A 19,568-nucleotide genomic window follows, 5' to 3' on the forward strand; every position below is an offset into this window, starting at 1 on the left:
CCTGGGGTTGACTCTCAGCTCTTACACTGCTACCTATTTGACCTTGACCATGTTCTTAATCCTTGACGAGCTTCAGTTTCTTCACATGTAAAGTGTTAGGGAAGGGAAATGGGACCATTTTGAGGGGTCATTGCAAATGTTAGGGAGATAATGGTAGCAAAGTCTGTGAACAAAGTCTGTGAAGCCAGACCCACGCAAAAGCACAAGTCTTTCTGGGTTTGTTTGTACGTGCTCTCTGCTGCACCCCTGGGATCCAACAATGAGGTCTCCCCGAACTACTCGTTAAGTGGAGAGTTATTAAGACGGCCCATGCGTGTCTATCTCTATATTTTGCTGTGAATTCCCTGGGGACATGGAACACATTATACAAAATCCATCCTTCCCATCTTCCTACCCCCATACACATACAGGCTTGGGACTAAGGAACCTTCCCCAGATTTGCTGAATGAGAAATTGGATTTGGTTGGATCTCTGGGGTTTTTGATAGAATCTAGGGGCTTCCTAACTTGGATAGCAGACAATTACATCTTTATTTTCACTGATTTCCTCTTGAGACTTGGCGTTTCTACCAGTGAGGAGTATAGGCAACAAAGTTATAGCTATATAACTAATATAACAAAGCTATATTAGCAGTATTTGTGAATTTGTCACTGATACGATCACAGGTATTTTCATTACCTGAAAATACGGTTGTTGTAGCCAGCCAGAAATAACATTTATGGTTTGGACCACGGTATTTATCAGGCCCACTGCTAGATCCTATTAATAATGCATTAATAGGGGAGTGCCTGTATTACCAGATGACACATTTTCAAAATGTTTTGAAAACTGTATCTCAATGTAATTGGTTTCCTTTGTAATTCTATATATTTTGTTTTATTTGAAACATTTATTTCATTAAAAACACTTATTTTATTCAAAAACATCATTTGTGAAGGCCTCATCAGGCTGCCAAAGAGGATCATGGCACAACAAAGGTGGAGAAAGTCTGGTGTAGAAGGTTTGGGAATCCTTTGATGTAAATGACAAAGGTGGGAGGTTAGCATTCTATGTCTATTATTCTAGAGAGTATTTCTAGCTTTCACTAGAAGCTCCAAAATGGCAAAGAATTAGATCAATAGTTCTCTACTAGGGGTGATTTTTCCCATCTAGGGGACATTTGGCAATGTCTGGAGATATTCTTGGTTGGTTCAAGTGGAAGGTGCCCCTTGGCATTCAACCAGTAAGGCCAGGGACCCTGCTGAACAAGCTATATGCTATATGCAGAGGACAGTCTCCACAACAAAGAATCCTTCTGCCTGAATGCTGACAGTGCTGAGGCTGAGAAACCCTAGACTAGATAATCACATCATTGGTGGGAATTTCTCTGATTGTTAGGACCTCTAGGAAAAAAATAATCAACACAAAACTTCATTAGAAATACCTGCACTAATTCTCTCATCCAGCCCTAATGCACATCTGCTGTGTATAACCAGGTGCTGGGCCCTAGGATTCCAGAAAGAGGAGGCATGGCCCTGGAGGAGCTCTGGGTCTGCCATTCAGCAGGATGTGTGACCCAGCTGACTGGTATGCAAAGTGCAGCCACTATGCCCATCGCTACTGGGCGCCTGTTGTCCAGCCTGATGTGCTGGGTGCTGAGGATCATTGTGAATGTGACAGAACATAGTCTTTACCCCCACAGAATCCACACCTCTCTGGGGAGACATGTATGCCACGTATGATGTTGGAGAGGCAGGGTACTGTTAGGCTGCATGGCAGGGTGTGTGTTTGGGTGCCTGTTGGGCTGAGGATGACTCACCTTAGGGTAGTGGTCCATAAGGTCTCCCTGGGGGTGGTGAGCTTTGACCTGGGACCTAAAAGATGAATAGGAGTTTTCCAGACCAGAGGATAGGGAAAGGATGCTTCAATCAGAGGGAGCGGCCACCAGTTTGAGACTCAGAGTGAGCCAAGGAACACGGAGCATCGAAGGAAGGAAATGGAGTCTGGCTTGGACTGGAGTGTCCTTTAAGGGAAAGAGTTGCGAGAGGTGAAGACCTGGGACAGGAGCTGGGGCTGGCTCATGCAGGGAACGGATGTCTTGTGCATCATATTAAGGATTAAGGGCTTTATCCAGAGAAACCGTTGAAGGAATGTAAGCAAGAGTAGCAGGCCATTTTTTTTAAATTTTTTATTTCTTTTCAGTGTAACAGTATTCATTGTTTTTTCACCACACCCAGTGCTCCATGCAATCCGTGCCCTCCCTAATACCCACCACCTGGTTCCTCCGACCTCCCACCCCCCGCCCCTTCAAAACCCTCAGGTTGATTTTTCAGAGTCCATAGTCTCTCATGGTTTACCTCCCCTTCCAATTTCCCTCAACTCCCTTCTCCTCTCCATCTCCCCATGTCCTCCATGTTATTCCTTATGCTCCACAAATAAGTGAGACCATATGATACTTGACTCTCTCTGCTTGACTTATTTCACTCAGCATAATCTCTTCCAGTCCTGTCCATGTTGCTACAAAAGTTGGGTATTCGTCCTTTCTGATGGAGGCATAATACTCCATAGTGTATATGGACCACATCTTCCTTATCCATTCATCCATTGAAGGGCATCTTGGTTGAGACAATCGACAGAAAGAAAGACTTCAAAGGTAACACGATGTCAACAAAAACGTATCTCTCAATAATCACTCTCAATGTGAATGGCCTAAATGCGCCCATAAGACAACACAGGGTTGCAGATTGGATAAAACGACAGGACCCATCCATATGTTGTCTACAAGACACCCATTTTAAACCTAAAGATACACCCAGACTGAAAGTGATGGGATGGAGAAGCATCTTTCATGCCAATGGGCCTCAAAAGAAGGCCGGGGTAACGATTCTCATATCAGATAAATTAGATTTTAAACTAAAGATGGTAGTCAGAGATACAGAAGGACACTACATAATTCTTAAAGGGACTGTCCACCAAGATGATCTAACAATTGTAAATATCTACGCCCCCAAAATGGGAGCAGCCAATTACATAAGAAAACTATTAATCAAGATAAAGAGTCATATTGATATGAATACATTAATAGTAGGAGATCTTAACACGCCATTTTTGTTTTGTTGAAAGACACAGACCGGGAAAGAAGAGCCAAGAGATCTGGAATTTGGTGGATGGCTTTTGGAGAGAGGGAGAAAAACAGGAAAGGACAAACCAAAGGAGGGAGGGAGAGAGGGAGGGGGGAGGGAGAGAGAGAGGAAGAGAGGAAAGGACAGACAGAGGGAGGGAGGGGTGGGGAGGGAGCAGGGAAGGAGCTGGGGAGGAAGAGAGGAAAGGACAGATGGAGGGAGGGAGAGGGGGAGGGAGAAACTGCCCAGGAAACCAGGGAAGACTCCTCAGAGGAGGTGCTACGTGAAGTGAATCTGGAACAGGGAGTAAGGTTAGCTAGGTGTAGAAGGCAGGGGAAGGGCATTCCAGGCCAAGCACTGTGAGGGCCTGAAAGGGCCTGGAGTGTTTCTGGATGATGAACTATTTGGCCCGAACCATGCTTGGTGTGTAGGGGAGAGGGGCGAGCAAGAGGCTCAGTGCCAGCATCTCCACAAGCGTGATCTCCGACCTGCTCCTGTAGGGTGATTACCGAGGGCCAGAGATCCTCTGTGGCCCCTGCTCCCTCCATCTGTCCAGACATGGGGCCCCTGCCCGAAGGCATGTCTACAGCTGGACCAGAGTCCCACTATAGACTCGGGGGCACAGGTGGCTCTCCACGTAGCAAGTGAGGCACCCTCAGTAGACATGATGGTCCGCTGCCTCACATCTGGAGCTTTCCTCTGCATTTCCTCTTAGGGCAGCTTCATTAATTACATGGCTTTGACGAATCCATATCTCAGCCCAGAGCGCGCTCCCAAATTCCAGTCTACAGCCCTAATTGCCTTCTGGCCATCTCCGCCTGGATGTCCCACTGGCTTCTCCAACTAAATTTGTCCAAAATTGACCTTATCAGTCAACAAATATTTGCAGAATTGAATTGAATTTTCCTGCCAAACTTCTCAAAAGAGTTATCTCCTCAAAATTATCATTATTTGTAGACAACATGATTGTGTACCTAAAACACCCAAGGGAATCAACTGAGAAATCTTTGGAATTAATAAGAGTTCAGAAACCCAGTTGGATGTGAGATGAATATATAAAAATCAATAGGTTTTTCTGTATACTTGTAAAAAAACGGCTAGAAAAATAAAATAATGGAGAAAAGGGTTATTCACTAGAGCAAGAAAAAGTGCATAAAATATCTGGGAACAACCTTAACAAGATGTGACTGGGACCTCATATAAAGAAAAGTACAAATCTTTATGGAAAGATGAGCTGGTATTTATTGATTACGTATCATATATTAGGTACTATCTGAGCATTTAGCAATTTAGTAGGTATTATCACATTAAACCATGTAGTCATCTTTGAAGTAGGTGTTAATTTTAAAGATGTCAAAACTAAGGTTTAAATGGTTTACATAAAGCTCCCATCAAGTATTAAGTGACAAAATGGAAATTTGAATGCAAGGTTTTTGCTTCCCAAACACATACTTTTAATCTTTGCCTAAGCCACCTCCTCAGGAAACCCTAAATACACAGAAAAATGAAGTTGTCATCTGAATATTATAAAAAGATTAATTCATTTCGCCCTTCCGTTCATCCCCACAATGGGTACTGAATGTCTACAATGGGCAAGGACTGACAAGATGGTAGAGATAAAAATATGCATAGTTTTTAAGAGAATCTGCGGATGGAGAAGCCACATAAGTGTGTCATCATGTCACCATTGGTGAAGGCAAGGATATTCACAGTGAATGGCTAGCAAGTAGAGGAGAGGGTTCCAAAATGGCTGCTTGGAGGAAGGAAGGAGTCTCAAAGCAACTGTAGTCAGCTAGGTGAAGGAATCAGAGTGCGAGCATCCCATGCACAGAGAGTTGGGTGGGCAATTAATATTTATGAATTCATTCATTCAACCAGCAACTCTTCTGGGAGCATCTGCTCTGTGCCAGTATGGGTCTGGGAGCTGGAGATAGAGCAGAGAACAAAATAGCAACTCTGCTCTCATGAAGATGGCATTTTAATGGGAAGGGGCAGAAAAGAAACAGGAAGATCGATGGCAGTGGGTGCTAAATGATTCGGAGAAAAATAAAGCAGGAAGCTAGAGCACCTGGTCTGAAAGCAGGGAGGCCTGGATTTTAGGTAGGGTGGGCTCTGAGGAGGTGATATTTGACTCCAGAGCTCAAGGAAGTGAGGGAGTGGCTCACATGGCTCTTGTGGGAAGAGGTGTCCAGACTGAAGTGTCCCAAGTTGGGCATGTGATGGGATTAAGGAATGGTCTGGAGGCTGCATGGCTGACTGTGGGAATAAGGAAACAAGAGACAGGAGAGGAAATCAAGAAGCAGAGGGGTGTCCATTCTGGGAGGGCTATGAAGGGCCAGGACTTGAGCTTTTATGCTGAGGAAGATGAGAAGCTAGCCCATCTTCAGTAAAGGGGTCTTTCTAAAAGGATGACCAAGAAAGAGACAAGTCAAAGTCACTGCTTACAAAGCTGAACATTTTAGTCTACAAGAAAAATCAAAACAATGCAAAAAGCACACAGCCATGTAGACAATGATATTTGTAGCAAATATGACAAAAGAGTAAAATCGGATTCTATGAAGAGTTAGTACAAGTTGCTAAGAAAATAAGAGAATTGTAGGAACCTATAGAAGACTTAAGTACATAAAATTTAGGAACCTCTGTATGTCAAACATCATAAAATTAAAAGGCCAGAACAGTGACAAATGTGTTTGTAGTACCTGTGAGGCCTAAAGGAGGAAAATATGTAAGTCAAGAAGGAAAAATAAACGCTGCAGTGGAAAATTAGCCAAAGATTTCATCAGATGGTTCCCAAAGGGAGGATTTAAAATTATTAGGGAAAGTTGAAAAAATTGTTGAATCCAAGTTACAAAGAAATGTTAAATAAAACAAGATAGCTTTTTTGGGGGGTGGGGGTACCTGTCAAGTAAGGAAAAACTTTTCAATAAGAGAACACACAATGTGAATGAAGATGGCTTGAGATAGACATTCATAGACATGGCTGTTGAGAGTGGAATTGGAGTATGTTTTCTAGAAAGTATTTGGAAGGTCCAGAGCCAGAGCATCACAAAGGCTCATACCCTTTGACTCAGTATGTTATACTTTTGGAAGTCTATCATTGGGAAATCATCCAAAAAAAAAAAAATAATGCATGAACAACACCCCAAAGCATTTAATTCTCCAAGATTGTTCTTGAGCCTGAAATGGGTCTTGGCCATGTCTGGTAGCTGCGCTGACTAGAGAGAGGTATGGGTAAATGAAGGCAGCCCATCCTGTGAACAGAGAAAGATATGCAAGTTGCCCTGGATCAAAGTGCATAGCAGCATTCCCGTCTACAGGTCATTAGAAGTGAGGAACAAAGAATACGAAACAACTCATTTAAAAAGATACAAGCACCCCTGTGTTCACTGCAGTGTTACTTACAATAGCTGAGATATGGAAGCAGCCCAAGTGTCCATGGATAGATGAATGAATAAAGGAGACGTGGTGGATATAAGCATGAACTATTACTCAGCCATGAAAAAGGATGACAGCTTGCCATTTGCAACAATCTGGATGGAACTTGAGTCTATGATGCTAAGTGAGATAAGTCATTCAGAGAAAGACAGATTCCATGTGATTTCACTTATGTGGTATTTAAGAAATAAAACCAACAGAAAAGGGGACAAACAAAAAGAGATTCTTTTTTTTTTAAGATTTTTATTTATTTATTTGACAGACAGAGATTACAAGTAGGCAGAGAAGCAGGCAAAGAGAGAGGAAGGGAAGCAGGCTCCCCGCTGAGCAGAGAGCCCAACATGGGGCTCGATCCCAGGACCCTGAGACCATGACCCAAGCCGAAGGCAGAGGTTTTAACCCACTGAGCCACCCAGGCGCCTCCCAAAAGAGATTCTTAAAGGCAGAGAACAAAATGGTGGGATGGGGGAAATAGGTGAAGGGGATTAAGGAAGACACTCGCCATGATGAGCACTGAGTAACATATAGAATTGTTGAGTCACTAGAGCATACACCTGAAACAACTGAACTGTATATTAACTCTACTAGAATTAAAGAATAATAACAATAAAAAAAAAAGGATGAAGAACAGGTAGCCCTTTTCTTGGAAGAAATTCAGAGTCTTATAGGTATGAAAGGACATTTAGCCCCTTTGGCATGGATTCCCTCTCTATTAGCCTTTCAATCTGGAGTGGCTTCTCTCTGGGTTATAACTTCTTCAACTCACTAACAAACATTTGATTTCAGGGAGACTTCCCAATGAGTCAGGCTTCTAGCACTATCTGTCTCCAACAGTGCCTGCCACAGAGGTCAGCCAGCCTCCTGTGGACAATACCACCACCCCCAACCTTGAACCCGAAGCTGGATATGGTTACGGTGTTAAGTGAACGTTCGTTCTGGGACTCTGGCCATGGAAGAACTGACCAGCATTCATTCTGTCACCAGAGCTTACAAAGTATCCAGGTCTTATTTAAGACAGAAAAAAAAATCCAGAAACAATTTAAATGTCTGACAGTGGGAGAATGTCTGAGTAAATTTTAGTTTAACCACAGACTGGAATGTTGTGCATCCATTTAAAAGGCTGTTTATAACAGATTCAATATCTTGGGGGAGAAGCTTGTGTTATAATGTTTACTGAATTGTTGCAAAAGAAAATGGAGAAATGACCTGCGTGGCCATGAACAGGGGAGTGGTTGAATACATTGAGATACATCCATGCTGTGGAATATTACACCTTTATATAAAAAATAAGTTAGATATGTATCTCCTGACCTAGAAGGTGTCCCTGACGTACTGTTAAGTGAGAAAGCACATTGCAGAGAAATGAGCTAGTGTAGGATCTCATTTTTAAACAAAATAATAAAAATTCTCCCAGAATGTGTCCATTTGCTAGCATGAGAGTGGAGAAGGTTGGCGAGGGACACATAGCTGCCTGGTCACTTTGGATTGGATGGGAGGGAGAGAGATAGGAGATCAGTTGTTTTTTTTTTATATGTCTTTGTGTTGTATATATGCATATCTACGTATATCAGAAAAGCACCTTACCTTTGTAATTTAAGACAAGAATAATTTACTGAAGAAGGAGTACACACAATTGTATATACAGTATTAGTTGCACAGTGTGAAATGCATCTGTAAAAATATAGGAAAAAAATGAAAATATAAATAGCAGTTGCCTCTGGAAGGAAAGTGCAGTTATAATGTTTCCTCTTTTATATCCTTCCCTGTATTTTCCAAATCCAATGAGCAAAATGTATAAATTATTATTTAAAATATACTGCCTTCCACCAGTCCATCTTGCCTTTACTTAACTGTGATGGGGTCTCTGTCTGCTTTGCCTCCTGTCATTTGCCTTTGCTGAAATCCATGTATCCATTCACCACGTACTTATTGAATTCTTGGCATTGGGGATGTAATGGGAACCAGGACAAATCTTCCACTCTCAGCATTCTACTTCCAGAGGGACCACTGAGACATCAAACCAAGTGACCTCACCCCAGACCCTCATCTTAGCCTGTCTGTGGTGCTCAACAGATTGAGTCAAGTTCTCCTGCGTGGAAATGCCCTCTGGTTCTCCTCCCGCCATTCTGCCTGCCTCTCTGCCCCCTACTCCATCACCTTTCTTGTCCGCATACATGGAAAGTGTTCCCAGGGGCTCTGTTGGGAGCCCCTTCACTTCTTTCTCTGCAGAAGTCCATTTATACCCAGATTCTGAATCAGAAATGGCAGATCTGTGCCTTTCTGAGCCAAGGCAGCAGCCCCGGATGCTGGGGATGGTGGTAAATATTGGTAACATTGGTTGTCCAGTGTATGGATGATAGTGGCCTTTATGGTGTGGCCCCCATGGGCTCTGTACTTCAGATGTACTCTGTGTGTCCCTGGGTGCCCACATTGGAGTGTTTGCTTATGTCTGGTCTAAGATCTGGGCCCCATGGCCCATCACCGGGTCTAACCTAGGGGAATGAATGAATGAACAAATGAATGAGTGAATGACATAATACAGTGACATCAACAGGCAGATTTTAGAAACGAGTAGATCTGGTGCCTGTGTAGATGAGGGGTAGTTTAGGGAAGTGAATTATGGGGCTCCTTTGAAGATTTATTACATTCTTATTGTGACTAAATATTTTTCTGTTTTCTGGGCCACTATGTCTTCTTTTGTAAACTAAGTTGTTCAAGACCCTGTCTGATTTTTCAGTTATAGTGCTCATTGTTTCCTATTGATTTGCCAAGGTTCTTTGTATATTGAGGCAATTACTTTTTTGCCTAACATTTTTGTATCATTTTCTCTTCTGTTTCTATTTTTTTTAAGATTTTATTTAATTTGACAGACAGAGATCACAGGTAGGCAGAGAGGCAGGCAGAGGGAGAGGAAGGGAAGCAGGCTCGCTGCTGAGCAGAGAGCCCAATGTGGGACTCGATCCCAGGACCCTGGGATCATGATCTGAGCTGAAGGCAGAGGCTTTAACCCTCTGAGCCACCCAGATGCCCCTTCTGTTTCTATTTTTGACATATACATACTTCTTGCACAAAACTATCAGGCTTGTAGTATTTTCCAGTTTTTCTGCTCAGAAAAATAGGCCAGATAAGTATTTGCCTATATATTTTTTCTAATCATTTTTTTGGCTTGATTTTGTTTTGACATCTAACTCTTTTCTCCATCTGGAATTTATTTTAGTAGATGGTATGAGTTGAGGAGGTAGCAGTTCTTTTCCCAGTTAATTTGGTGACCATGCAGAAATGTTTATATCTTTTCTCATTGATTATTTTAATTTGCCTTGTACATATTTCAATTTTTATGTGTGTTAAGATTGTTCCCACAATACTGTTTGATGTTCTGCCTGTCTGCTCTTAGACCACCACTCCGCTGTTTTCATCACCATCATTTGGTGATTCTGGTTAGTATCTTGCATTTACTACCTTTTAAAAAAATATGCACTGTCTGTGACCATCTATTTTTCCACTTAAACTTAGGTATCATTTTACCAAATTTAAAACAGGTCATTGGGCTTTTGATCAGAATTGCATTTAGCTTATAAATTAACTTTTCAAAAGGTTAATATTCTAAATTAACCTTTCAGTAGTTCGTCTTTCTGTTCAAGATGACGTTACGTCTCTTCAATTATTCAGTTTTTAAAAATTGCTCTCTAAAAGGCATTTTCATATAGTGCCTACTCATTTCTTACTGAGCTCATTTCTATGCCTTGCATGCATTTTGTAGTTATCATAAAGATGAACTTTTTTCTTTATATTTTTAACTGTCATTGGCATATGGAAATGGTATTGATTTTGTAAACTTATTTTGCATTTGGATACTTTACAGAGTTTTTTTTTGTTATCAGTACTAACAGCTTTATAATTGATTTCTTTGGGTTTTGGGTCTATTAAAATATCATTTGCAAATCATTTTTTTTTTTTTGGTGTGTGTATGTGTGTGTGTTGCATGAGTTAGCTCTTCCAATAAGTCATGAACCTTCACAGGTGACAGCAACATTTCTGTCTCATTCTTGATCTTAATCAGGTGTTTCACTCTAACTATGATGTTGGTTATTGTTCTAAAATGGATGCTGTATCATGGTAAGGAAATCTTTTCCCTAATTCCAAAACCTTATTTTAATCAGGGTTACCCATCTAATTTTATTAAATGTGCATTTAGCATTTATTCAGAAGACTTTAACTTTTTTTCTCCTTTAATGGGATACTTTGTGTTAAGAGAGTTCTCAATAGTAAAGTCATTTCAGAGATTAACTGTCCTTTGTCAGTTAATCCCTAAATGGGCTTTAAAAAAAATTAGTGTTGAGTCCATTTGTCAGCATCAGAGTTAAGGAGGTGTGTGTGTGACATGGCTGCTCACGTGTGAATCCCTTTTGTGAGTAGCAGTGTGGTTTGGGCTCCATTCCTTAATTTCTCTTTGCCTTAGTTTTTCATCTGTAAGTGGAGATGATTGATAGTATCCATCTTGAAGGGCTGTTGGTGAGGTTTAAACAACTCAGTCTACAGAAAGTTCTTAGAAGAGTGTCTAAACAAACACTCACTAAATATAAGCCATATATTAATTATTAGAAACTTATTAGAAATTATTAGAAATTTGCCAGGTGCCTGATACTGAGTTTGGGGTGTGGATTCAGAGATAAGAAAACTCACATATGGTCTCTCTTCTCATGGAGCTTACAGTGTGACAAGAAGAAGATCCTTATGAAATAATCACATGGATGCATAGAAATTTGCTTCTATGATAAATGCTATCAAGGAGAGGTTATGGTGTCATGAGAATATGTAATAGGGGTGTTGAGCTAGTCAGGAAGAGACACTGGACTGAGATCTGAAAGATAGATATGCCCAGAAGGTAGGGAAGAGTTTTCTAGGAAAAGAGAAGAACATATGCAAAGGTCCTGTGGTCGTGCAAGGAAGATAGTGTGGCTTGTACAAAATTTGAGAGGGTGGCGTTTGACTGGAACACTAGCAGACACTGGGTCTGAGAGGTCAGTAAGGGCCAGACCATGCAGAGACCCTCCCAGGCCTACAAGTGATTTCCTTCCTTACTGAGCAGCAATGAAGAGTCATGGAAGGTTTGATGTAGGTTGTGGGGAGGGGAGTAATTTGATCAGATTTCTGTTTTAAAAAGACATCCCTGGCTGCAGTGTTGGCGAGGACCAGAGTAAATGTGGTTGACCAGTTAGGAGGTTATTATGGCAGTCCGAGAGAGAGACTGGTGTGGGCGGGGAGGTGGGGAGTGGAGGTAGAGACAGGATGGTAGATTGCTTGGGAGGTTGTGATGGAGAGGAAGATGTCAGAGGAGAGGGAGGGAGGGGGACATCACAAGCCTGAGCATCCCAAAGGAGATGTTAGGGCTGGAGCTCAGAGGGAAGTACAGCCTGCATTGTGAAGTTGTGGGTTGTCAGTGGGCAAATGGGGAGGTCCTCCAGACTAGACAGAGAGGAGGAGAGGCCCCAGCACGGAACCTGGAAAGGGGCCAGAGGAAGAACAGGGGGCGTAAAGAAGGAGAGAGCAGTGGTGTAGGAGAGAGCCTTAGACCACACTGCTCCAAGTGTGGTCCCCAAGAAGCAGTATCATTGCATCACCAGGGATCCAGTGAGAGGAACAGCCTTTGGCCCCAGCAGGATGCTGTCCATCGGAAAGTCAGAGTTCACATTTCCACCAGGCACCCAGACAGTACATGCATCGTGAAGTCCGAGATGCTCTGGCCTGGCAGGAGTGTTTCCAGAAGGAGGGTGTGTGTGAGCAACAGTCTTAGAGGCAGCAGAGACAGAGGTCTGTTAAAGGCCACTTGACCCATCAGTGACCTTAGCACACCTGCTTGGGTGGATCAGTAGGGCCCGAAGGCAGAAGTGACAGGTCTAGAGAGTGAGTGGGAAGTAAGGAAATGGAGACAGAAAGTATGGCCAGATTGCGTTTTCTAGAAATTTGGCAGTGAAAGGAAAGAGAGAGACAAGACTTGAGGGAGTGCATTGGGAATTATTTTCTTGGTTATGGGGTGAATGGGAAGAATGGGAAGGCTCCAGTGGAGAGGAAATGAATGGACATGAGTAGTGTCTGCAGGAGAGAGACAGGGGTCAGGTTCTTGGTGGGGAGGGGGGATTTGATTCCAAGGGCAGATGGGATGATGGAGCAGGGGTGGTTCCTCTGTTGCGAGAAGGAGGACGACCTGGGGAAGATTGGATGGATGCAGAAGTGGGGGGGGGGCGGTCACGGCCCGAGGGATTCCCCTTTGTGACTTTGTTTTCTCTGCCAGGTGGGAGGAGAGACAGGAAGCTTGGAGGAGGGGCCTGCAGAGTCAGGAGAGCCTGGAAATGGAGATGGTTGCAAATCGTCATTCTGGCGTTTGACATTCTAGAGGGGAAGCCTGTGTTCTGCCCCGTCTGGTGACTTTTAGCTCCAATTCTTTGAGCCTCACTTTCTTACTGAACACTTGTTCTGAGGCTCGAGTCTAATGATGCATATTTTGTCTCCTGCACAGTGCATGACACAAGCAAACCTAGGCTCCCTCTGTCACCCATCCTTCTCTCCCTCTGTGCCCAGCCTGGGACGGCCAAAGAAGCCCGTGGGAAAGAGGGTGAACATTGTTCCCATTTCTCTGGAAGCTTCTAGGAATTCTTCTGGCCACACTGACCTCCTCCCTTTCTCTCTTCCAGGTCAAAACTGCACGTTCCAACTGCAAGGTCCCAACGGGACAGTTGAGAGCCCAGGGTTCCCGTATGGCTACCCCAATTATGCCAACTGCACGTGGACCATCACCGCAGAGGACCAGCACAGGATCCAGCTTGTGTTCCAGTCCTTTGCCCTGGAAGAGGACTTTGATGTCCTGTCGGTGTTTGATGGCCCGCCCCAGCCAGAGAACCTGCGGACCAGGTACTGTCTGCCCTCCTCCCCGCAGCCGACAGCGGGGCCCCCGAGCCAAGCCTGCTTGCCAACAAAGCCCTCTGTTCCTATGGGCTCTGCCCTCAGTTCCTCTGCTTTCTTTTTTCTTTCTTTCTTTCTTTTTTTTTTTTTTTTTAAGATTTATTTATTTATTTATTTATTTATTTGACAGAGAGAGGGAGAGAGAGATCACAAGTATGCAGAGAGGCAGGCAGAGGGGGGTGGGAAGCAGGCTCCCCGCTGAGCAGAGAGCCCGACACAGGGCTCCATCCCAGGACCCTGAGATCATGACCTGAGCCGAAGGCAGAGGCTTAACCCACTGAGCCACCCAGGCGCCCTAGTTCCTCTGCTTTCTTTACGTTTCCAAATTCCTTTCTCCAGCTTAGAAGTACCCAGTAGGTGAGACTGATGGATAGTGTACTTGGGAAGATGAGATAGAAGACGCAAAGTGTTATAGAGAAAACCAAGTCTTTCTATTAAGACAAATTTTGTATGGATTTGTGTGTATGTGTATGTATCTACTGGTGTGGATTCTTTGCATGCACGGAGATCTTCCTTTCCCTAGACCCAGCAGATACGTGTTGAAGGCTAATAGTGATCATGGCTTACATCCTGTACTTGAAAACCATCAATACTTTGTTGGAATTTGCCTTGCATTTACATGGACTTGACTGGCAGTGTAGAAATAAGAGTTTGGGCCAGGGGCACCCCAGGGGGCACAGTTGGTTAAGGTCCGACTCTTGATTTCAGCTCAGTCAGGATCTCAGGGTTGTGAGATTGAGCCCTGCATTGGACTCAGTGCTGAGTGCAGAGCCTGCTTGTGATTCTCCCTCTCCCACTGCCTCTCTACCTTCCCCCTCAAAAAGGAGTTTGGGGCAAAGTTCCCACTCTCTCAAACCCCATCCTGGTCACTGGAAGAGAAAACTCTGGAGAGGGCTTTCCTGTCCTGCTGGGCTGTCTCCCAAGGGAGAGAGAGGGTTCCCTTTGAGGAGAGAGACAGGCAGGGAGGCTCCTGCCTGCGCAGATGGCCAGGCTTGTCTGGGACAGAGGTCAGGCCCCAGAGTTCTTGCTCTCCAGCTTTTGTTGACCTGGTGCACGGCTGTGCTCGGTGGCCAGCGTTGTCCTGGTTCTGCCAGCCAGGCTTTGGGCTCCCCAGGGAGCCAAAGGGTTAGTGGCTTCCCAGCCAAGCCCCGGGGAGCTTGGGGTGCTAATGAGCAGAACAGTAATGAGCCATTCCCTGGCAAGTGCTTTAACTCTCGAGGCTTTGTTTAAGATGCTCTGTGCCCTTAGCTCGTGAGCTTCTGGAGCAGGGTCACAACAGCATTTATAGGACAGCACCAGCTGTCTCCTCTCCCGTTCCCTGCCCTCTCAGGGCAGTGCAGAGGTGAGGCTGCCAAGCCTGCTACAGGGGTAGGAGCACCTGGGGCGCCTCTGACTAATAGCTCCTCCTGGACAAACCTGGGCTTATCCATCCCTCCTGGACAATCAGCGGGTTTGGCGCATGGTAGGTCTTCAGTGACACTTGGCGGGGGGACAGGGACTGCAGTCCTCTTCACTTGTTCACTGCACAACTAAGTCATGAGCACCCCTTATGTTCTAGACACTGGCCTGGGTGCAGGGGACGTGGCAGCAAGCACAACACAGCCACTGTTCTCACGGGGGCTACCTGCTAATGGGGGCGGCGGGCATGGATGTGAATATGTGGGCTGAGCATTCAAGGGCGTCAGAGCTTGAGATAAAATGAGGGGACTGGGGCTGGAGAGGCTGGATGAGGTCGCAAGGGAGCAAATCCTCACCACTGGGTGCTGAGCTCAGGTGACACCAACCGTGGGGCCCCTGCGTAGACTTTTGATGGACACTGAATGAAGCTGAAAGGTGGAAAGGCTAATGGGGTGCTTCGCTCGGGTGTGGACAGCTGGAGGCTGCCTTTGGGTCTGTGTCCTGGAGCTGTTCCAGCTTTTCTTGCTCTAAGGTCCTCACGGACGTGGTCAGACCTCTGCTTTCTGATGCTTGGGTTTGCTCACAGTGAGAGTGAAATCCAGAACACCCACGGGAGTGGGGGGACTGGTCTGGCCTGGAAGGGTGGGGAGGCAGTCCTGGGAGGGAAGGCCCTGGATGTGTTCCTGGCCCCAGCGCAGCCCACTCTGGCCAGCCAGCGTGTGTGAGGAGGAGGACCCCAGGGTTTGTGGCTTCAGTAGGTCCCTGCTTGGGTTCTCCCTTTCTGGGATCTTCCCAGTCTGTTCATTTCCTTTCATTTCAGTAGCCGAGGGCCTACAGGCTTGGCAGAGGGGAAAGAGGGCTGTGTCTCTTGGGGTCCCTGCAGCCAGAGGAACTCCCAGCTTAGAGGACCCTGGGTGAGGGGATGACCCCAGAGGGCCGCCCAGATAGCAGGAAGGAGTGGAATATGCATGAGTTCCTTGAAGGTTGTGGAATGGAGCTCCTTCGGAGAGTTGGGGGGCAGACAGCAAGTGTGTGTTTGGTGGGGACTCCTGGGTCCTCGTGAATTGTTTTCATGGGTTTTTTTTAAAGATTTTATTTATTTATTTGACAGATTACAAGGAGGCAGAGAGGCAGGCAGAGAGAGAGAGGGAGGAAGCAGGCTCCCCGCTGAGCAGAGAGCCCGATGCGGGGCTCGATCCCGGCACCCTGGGATCATGACCTGAGCCGAAGGCAGAGGCTTTAACCCACTGAGCCACCCAGGCGCCCCTTGTTTTCATGTTTTTACATGGTTATTAGTCTCTTCTGGTTTTCTTCTTACTCATGAATCAGTTTCTACATGTATGTTTGTCCAGGAAATCATCTGTTTTATGGAGATGGTCAAGGGTCTCAGGCTAGAGTCATACACAGTTTCCCCACCTCTCTGGGATCTGGGAGCACACCTTCTGTCTGGCATTTGCTCCCGCTTGTTTGTGTTTTGTTTCTTTTTACTCAATTAGTCTTATCACAAGTTTGCCTGTTTTATTGGTCTTTTTAGCATTCCACCTGTAGGGGTATCAATTTTATTCTTTCTCTATTATCTAACTGATTCATTTTGGCTTTTATCTTTATTCATCCTTTTCTCTCTCTTACCTTGGGCCAGTGTTGCTCTTTTGCTGATTTCGTGAATTGAATTAGTTTCATTATTTCTTGTTTGGAAACAAAAACCTTAAGAGACATTTTCCCCCAAGTATAACTTTGACCGTATCCCATAAATTTTGATGGATAGTCATTATTTTAGGAAGAGTCTCTAATTGTGGTTTTGTGCCTTCCTGGACTCTAGGGTTGTTTTTTTTTTTTCTCTCAGATTTTCCAGTAATTTTTTTTATACTTAAAACATTATTATCTAGTTGTATTGCATTATGATCAGATCATGATTTCTACTTTGGAGAATTGGCTGACTTTTTTCCCCACAGTATAAGATCGCTTTTTTGTAAGTGTTCTATAAGCATTTGAAAGAAATCATTTTTGTTATTAGCATTATGCAGTTTTTCTAATTTCTTACTACCTGATGAGGTTTGTCAAGGATAAGCAGTACATTGTTTTGACCTTTGCACTCTTGTTCTTGTCAATTTATCCTTTTATTTCTAAGTTTTTACTTTATATATTTTGGTGCTGTACTCTTCAGCACATAAGTATGTTTAAACATTAGATATTAAGAGTGAATTTTACGTATTTTTTTCAATACAAAAGTTATCTTTAGTGCTCCAGGTTTTTTTTTTTTTTTTTGGTCTTAAATTCTACTTTGATGCTAATATAACCACCTTAGTTTCTTTGGGGTTTGTATTTATTGGGTCCCCCTCTTTCCCAATTGCTCTGTTTTTAATATTTCTGCTATTGTTTTAGTTATATCTCTTAGGACATCATATTGTTGGACTTTTTTTTAAGATTTAAAAAAATTATTTATTTGGGAGGGAGAGAGAGAAATACAAGAGAGCACAAGCCACAGGGTTGGGGGAGAGGGAGAGAAACAAGAGACTCCCTGCTGAGCAGGGAGCCCGACACGGAGCTCTATCCCAGGACCCTGGGATCATGACCTGAGCCAAGGGCAGACACTTAAGGACCTAAGCCACCCAGGTGCTTTTAAACCTTCACTGAGAGTCTGTTCCTTGATAGGAAAGCTTAATCTACTCACTTTTTTGGTGACAACATATATGTTTGTTCCAGTGTAATACTTAATGCTTTCTGTTCTTAAGTTTCCTTATTTTTTTAAAAATATTTTTATTTATTTATTTGTCAGAGAGAGAGAGAGAGTACACACAAGCAGGCATAGTGGTAAGCAGAGGCAACGAGAGAAGCAGACTCCCTGCCGAGCAAGGAGCCCAATGTGGGACTCGATCCCAGGACTCTGGGATCATGACCTGAGCCGAAGGCAGCGACTTAACCAACTGAGCCACCCAGGCGTCCCTAGTTTCCTTATTTTTATTTACTATTATTTCCTTTTCTCTACTTTCAAGTACAAGTTTTCTTTGCCTTTTCTGTGATTTTGATTCTACTAGTGGTTAAGTTACGTCGTGAGAACACATTTTTAAAAAAGATTTTATTTATTTATTTGACACAGAGAGAACACAGGCAGGGGGAGCAGCAGGCAGAGGGAGAGGGAGAAGCAGACTCCCCACTGAACAGGGAGCCTGACACGGGGCTGGATCCCAAGACTGTGGGATCATGACCTGAGCCGAAGGCAGATGCTCAACCGACTGAGCCACCCAGGTGCTCCCAAAACACATTTTAAGGTGTATTTCTCTGTCAACATTTTGTCTGGCAAGGCTTTTTCTTAACTGGGTCATATCGGCACTGCACCTTGTAGAAATTCCTTAGTGTTTGTAGCATGTAGGTATCTTTGTCTTTTTCCTAGTTCCCAGAGCAGACATTTATAATGGCTCTTTTTAATATGCCTCCGATCATTTCCATGAGAACTTAGGGGCTTAGGTTGAAGGGGAGTATAACATGTTGGCTTGGCTGTCCATCTTTAGCTGGAAGTTTCTCTTAAGATTTTTATTCTTTTGATGCTATTGTGAATAGAATTATTTTTTATTTTATTTTATTTTTGGATTATTCACGGCTAATATATAGAAATACAGTTGGTTTTTGTACATTGGTCTTATGTACATTGGTCTTACATAAGGTCCCACGACCTTGCTGAACTTGTTACGAATACTCCTAATGTTTTTGTTTTTTTTTTTTAATCTGTGAATAGATGTTTTTGTTTTTGTTTTTCCCTTCCAATCTAGACATCTTTTAGTTCCTTTTTTGCCTAACTGTACTGGATTGGATCTCTAGTGTAGTCTTGAATAAAAGTGGTAAAGCTGGGCATCCTTGTTTTGTTCCTGATCTAAAAAACATTCAGTCTTTTGCTATTAAGTGTGATGCTAGCTCTAGAGGATGGCTAGAGGCCCTTTGGATGAAGGTTTTAAACAGAAGATTTTGGCATAGCCTGGCTGCAGTGGGGAGGAGGCGCTGGATTGGGGGCTGGACTGGTGACTGCCGGGCCAAGCAGGAGACAGCGGCAGCCTGAGCTCGACCAACAGAGAGAGGAGATGGTATGGCTTTGTGTGATGGTAATGGAAAGGCATTGTCCCTGAAGTTAAGGGTGAATTTGTAGGGACTGTGGAGTGAAAATAAACAGAAGGAGGTGGAGGGTGACTCCACAGTGTCTGGCCTAAAAGCAGAACACAAGCGAGATCCGTGTGTGGTGAATCCTGTTCTCCTGGAAAAGGTGTGCTCACGGCATAGCAGGGTCTCTTCTGTACCGACGCCTTTTCTTTATTCGCCGAGCAGAACAGGAGGGTCCCATCCTCTTATGTTGTCTTCCTGTGAAACAGGGGAGTACAGTGGCGGCAGGCCTGGATTTATACCCGGGTGGGTTCCGCATTTATTAATGTTGTGACCTGTGCAAGGTCTGGCTTCTCGGAGCCTCATCTCTGAAACAGAAGTCACGCTGCCCATCTTTGCCGGTCTTCCAGCGTGGTGGGATGGGAGCCCCGGCTACAGATCTCTTCGTGCTCCAGCAATGGTATTTGCTTCCTTCCCTGTCCCTCTGTTCCCAGACCTAGGAACTCAGACTGTTCTAGAGGGCTTTGGTGTCTGTCCTGACACTGTTTCTCTAAACTTTTTAGATCACAGGAGCGCAGGTGTGGA

General features: G+C 44.3%; 1 protein-coding gene across 1 annotated transcript in view; it reads left to right on the top strand.

Annotated features, from left to right (window-relative positions):
* Positions 1–19,568, top strand: part of CSMD2 (CUB and Sushi multiple domains 2) — a gene marked incomplete at its 5' end in the record, with an annotated part of 593,570 nt that overhangs the window by 46,997 nt on the left and 527,005 nt on the right. Inside the window, 1 exon segment of the mRNA XM_080802687.1 lies at positions 13,229–13,445. Coding sequence (XP_080658813.1) covers positions 13,229–13,445 — 217 coding nt within the window.

This window comes from Martes martes (assembly GCF_963455335.1).
Source record: "Martes martes genome assembly, chromosome: 4".
NCBI classification, from domain to species: domain Eukaryota; kingdom Metazoa; phylum Chordata; class Mammalia; order Carnivora; family Mustelidae; genus Martes; species Martes martes.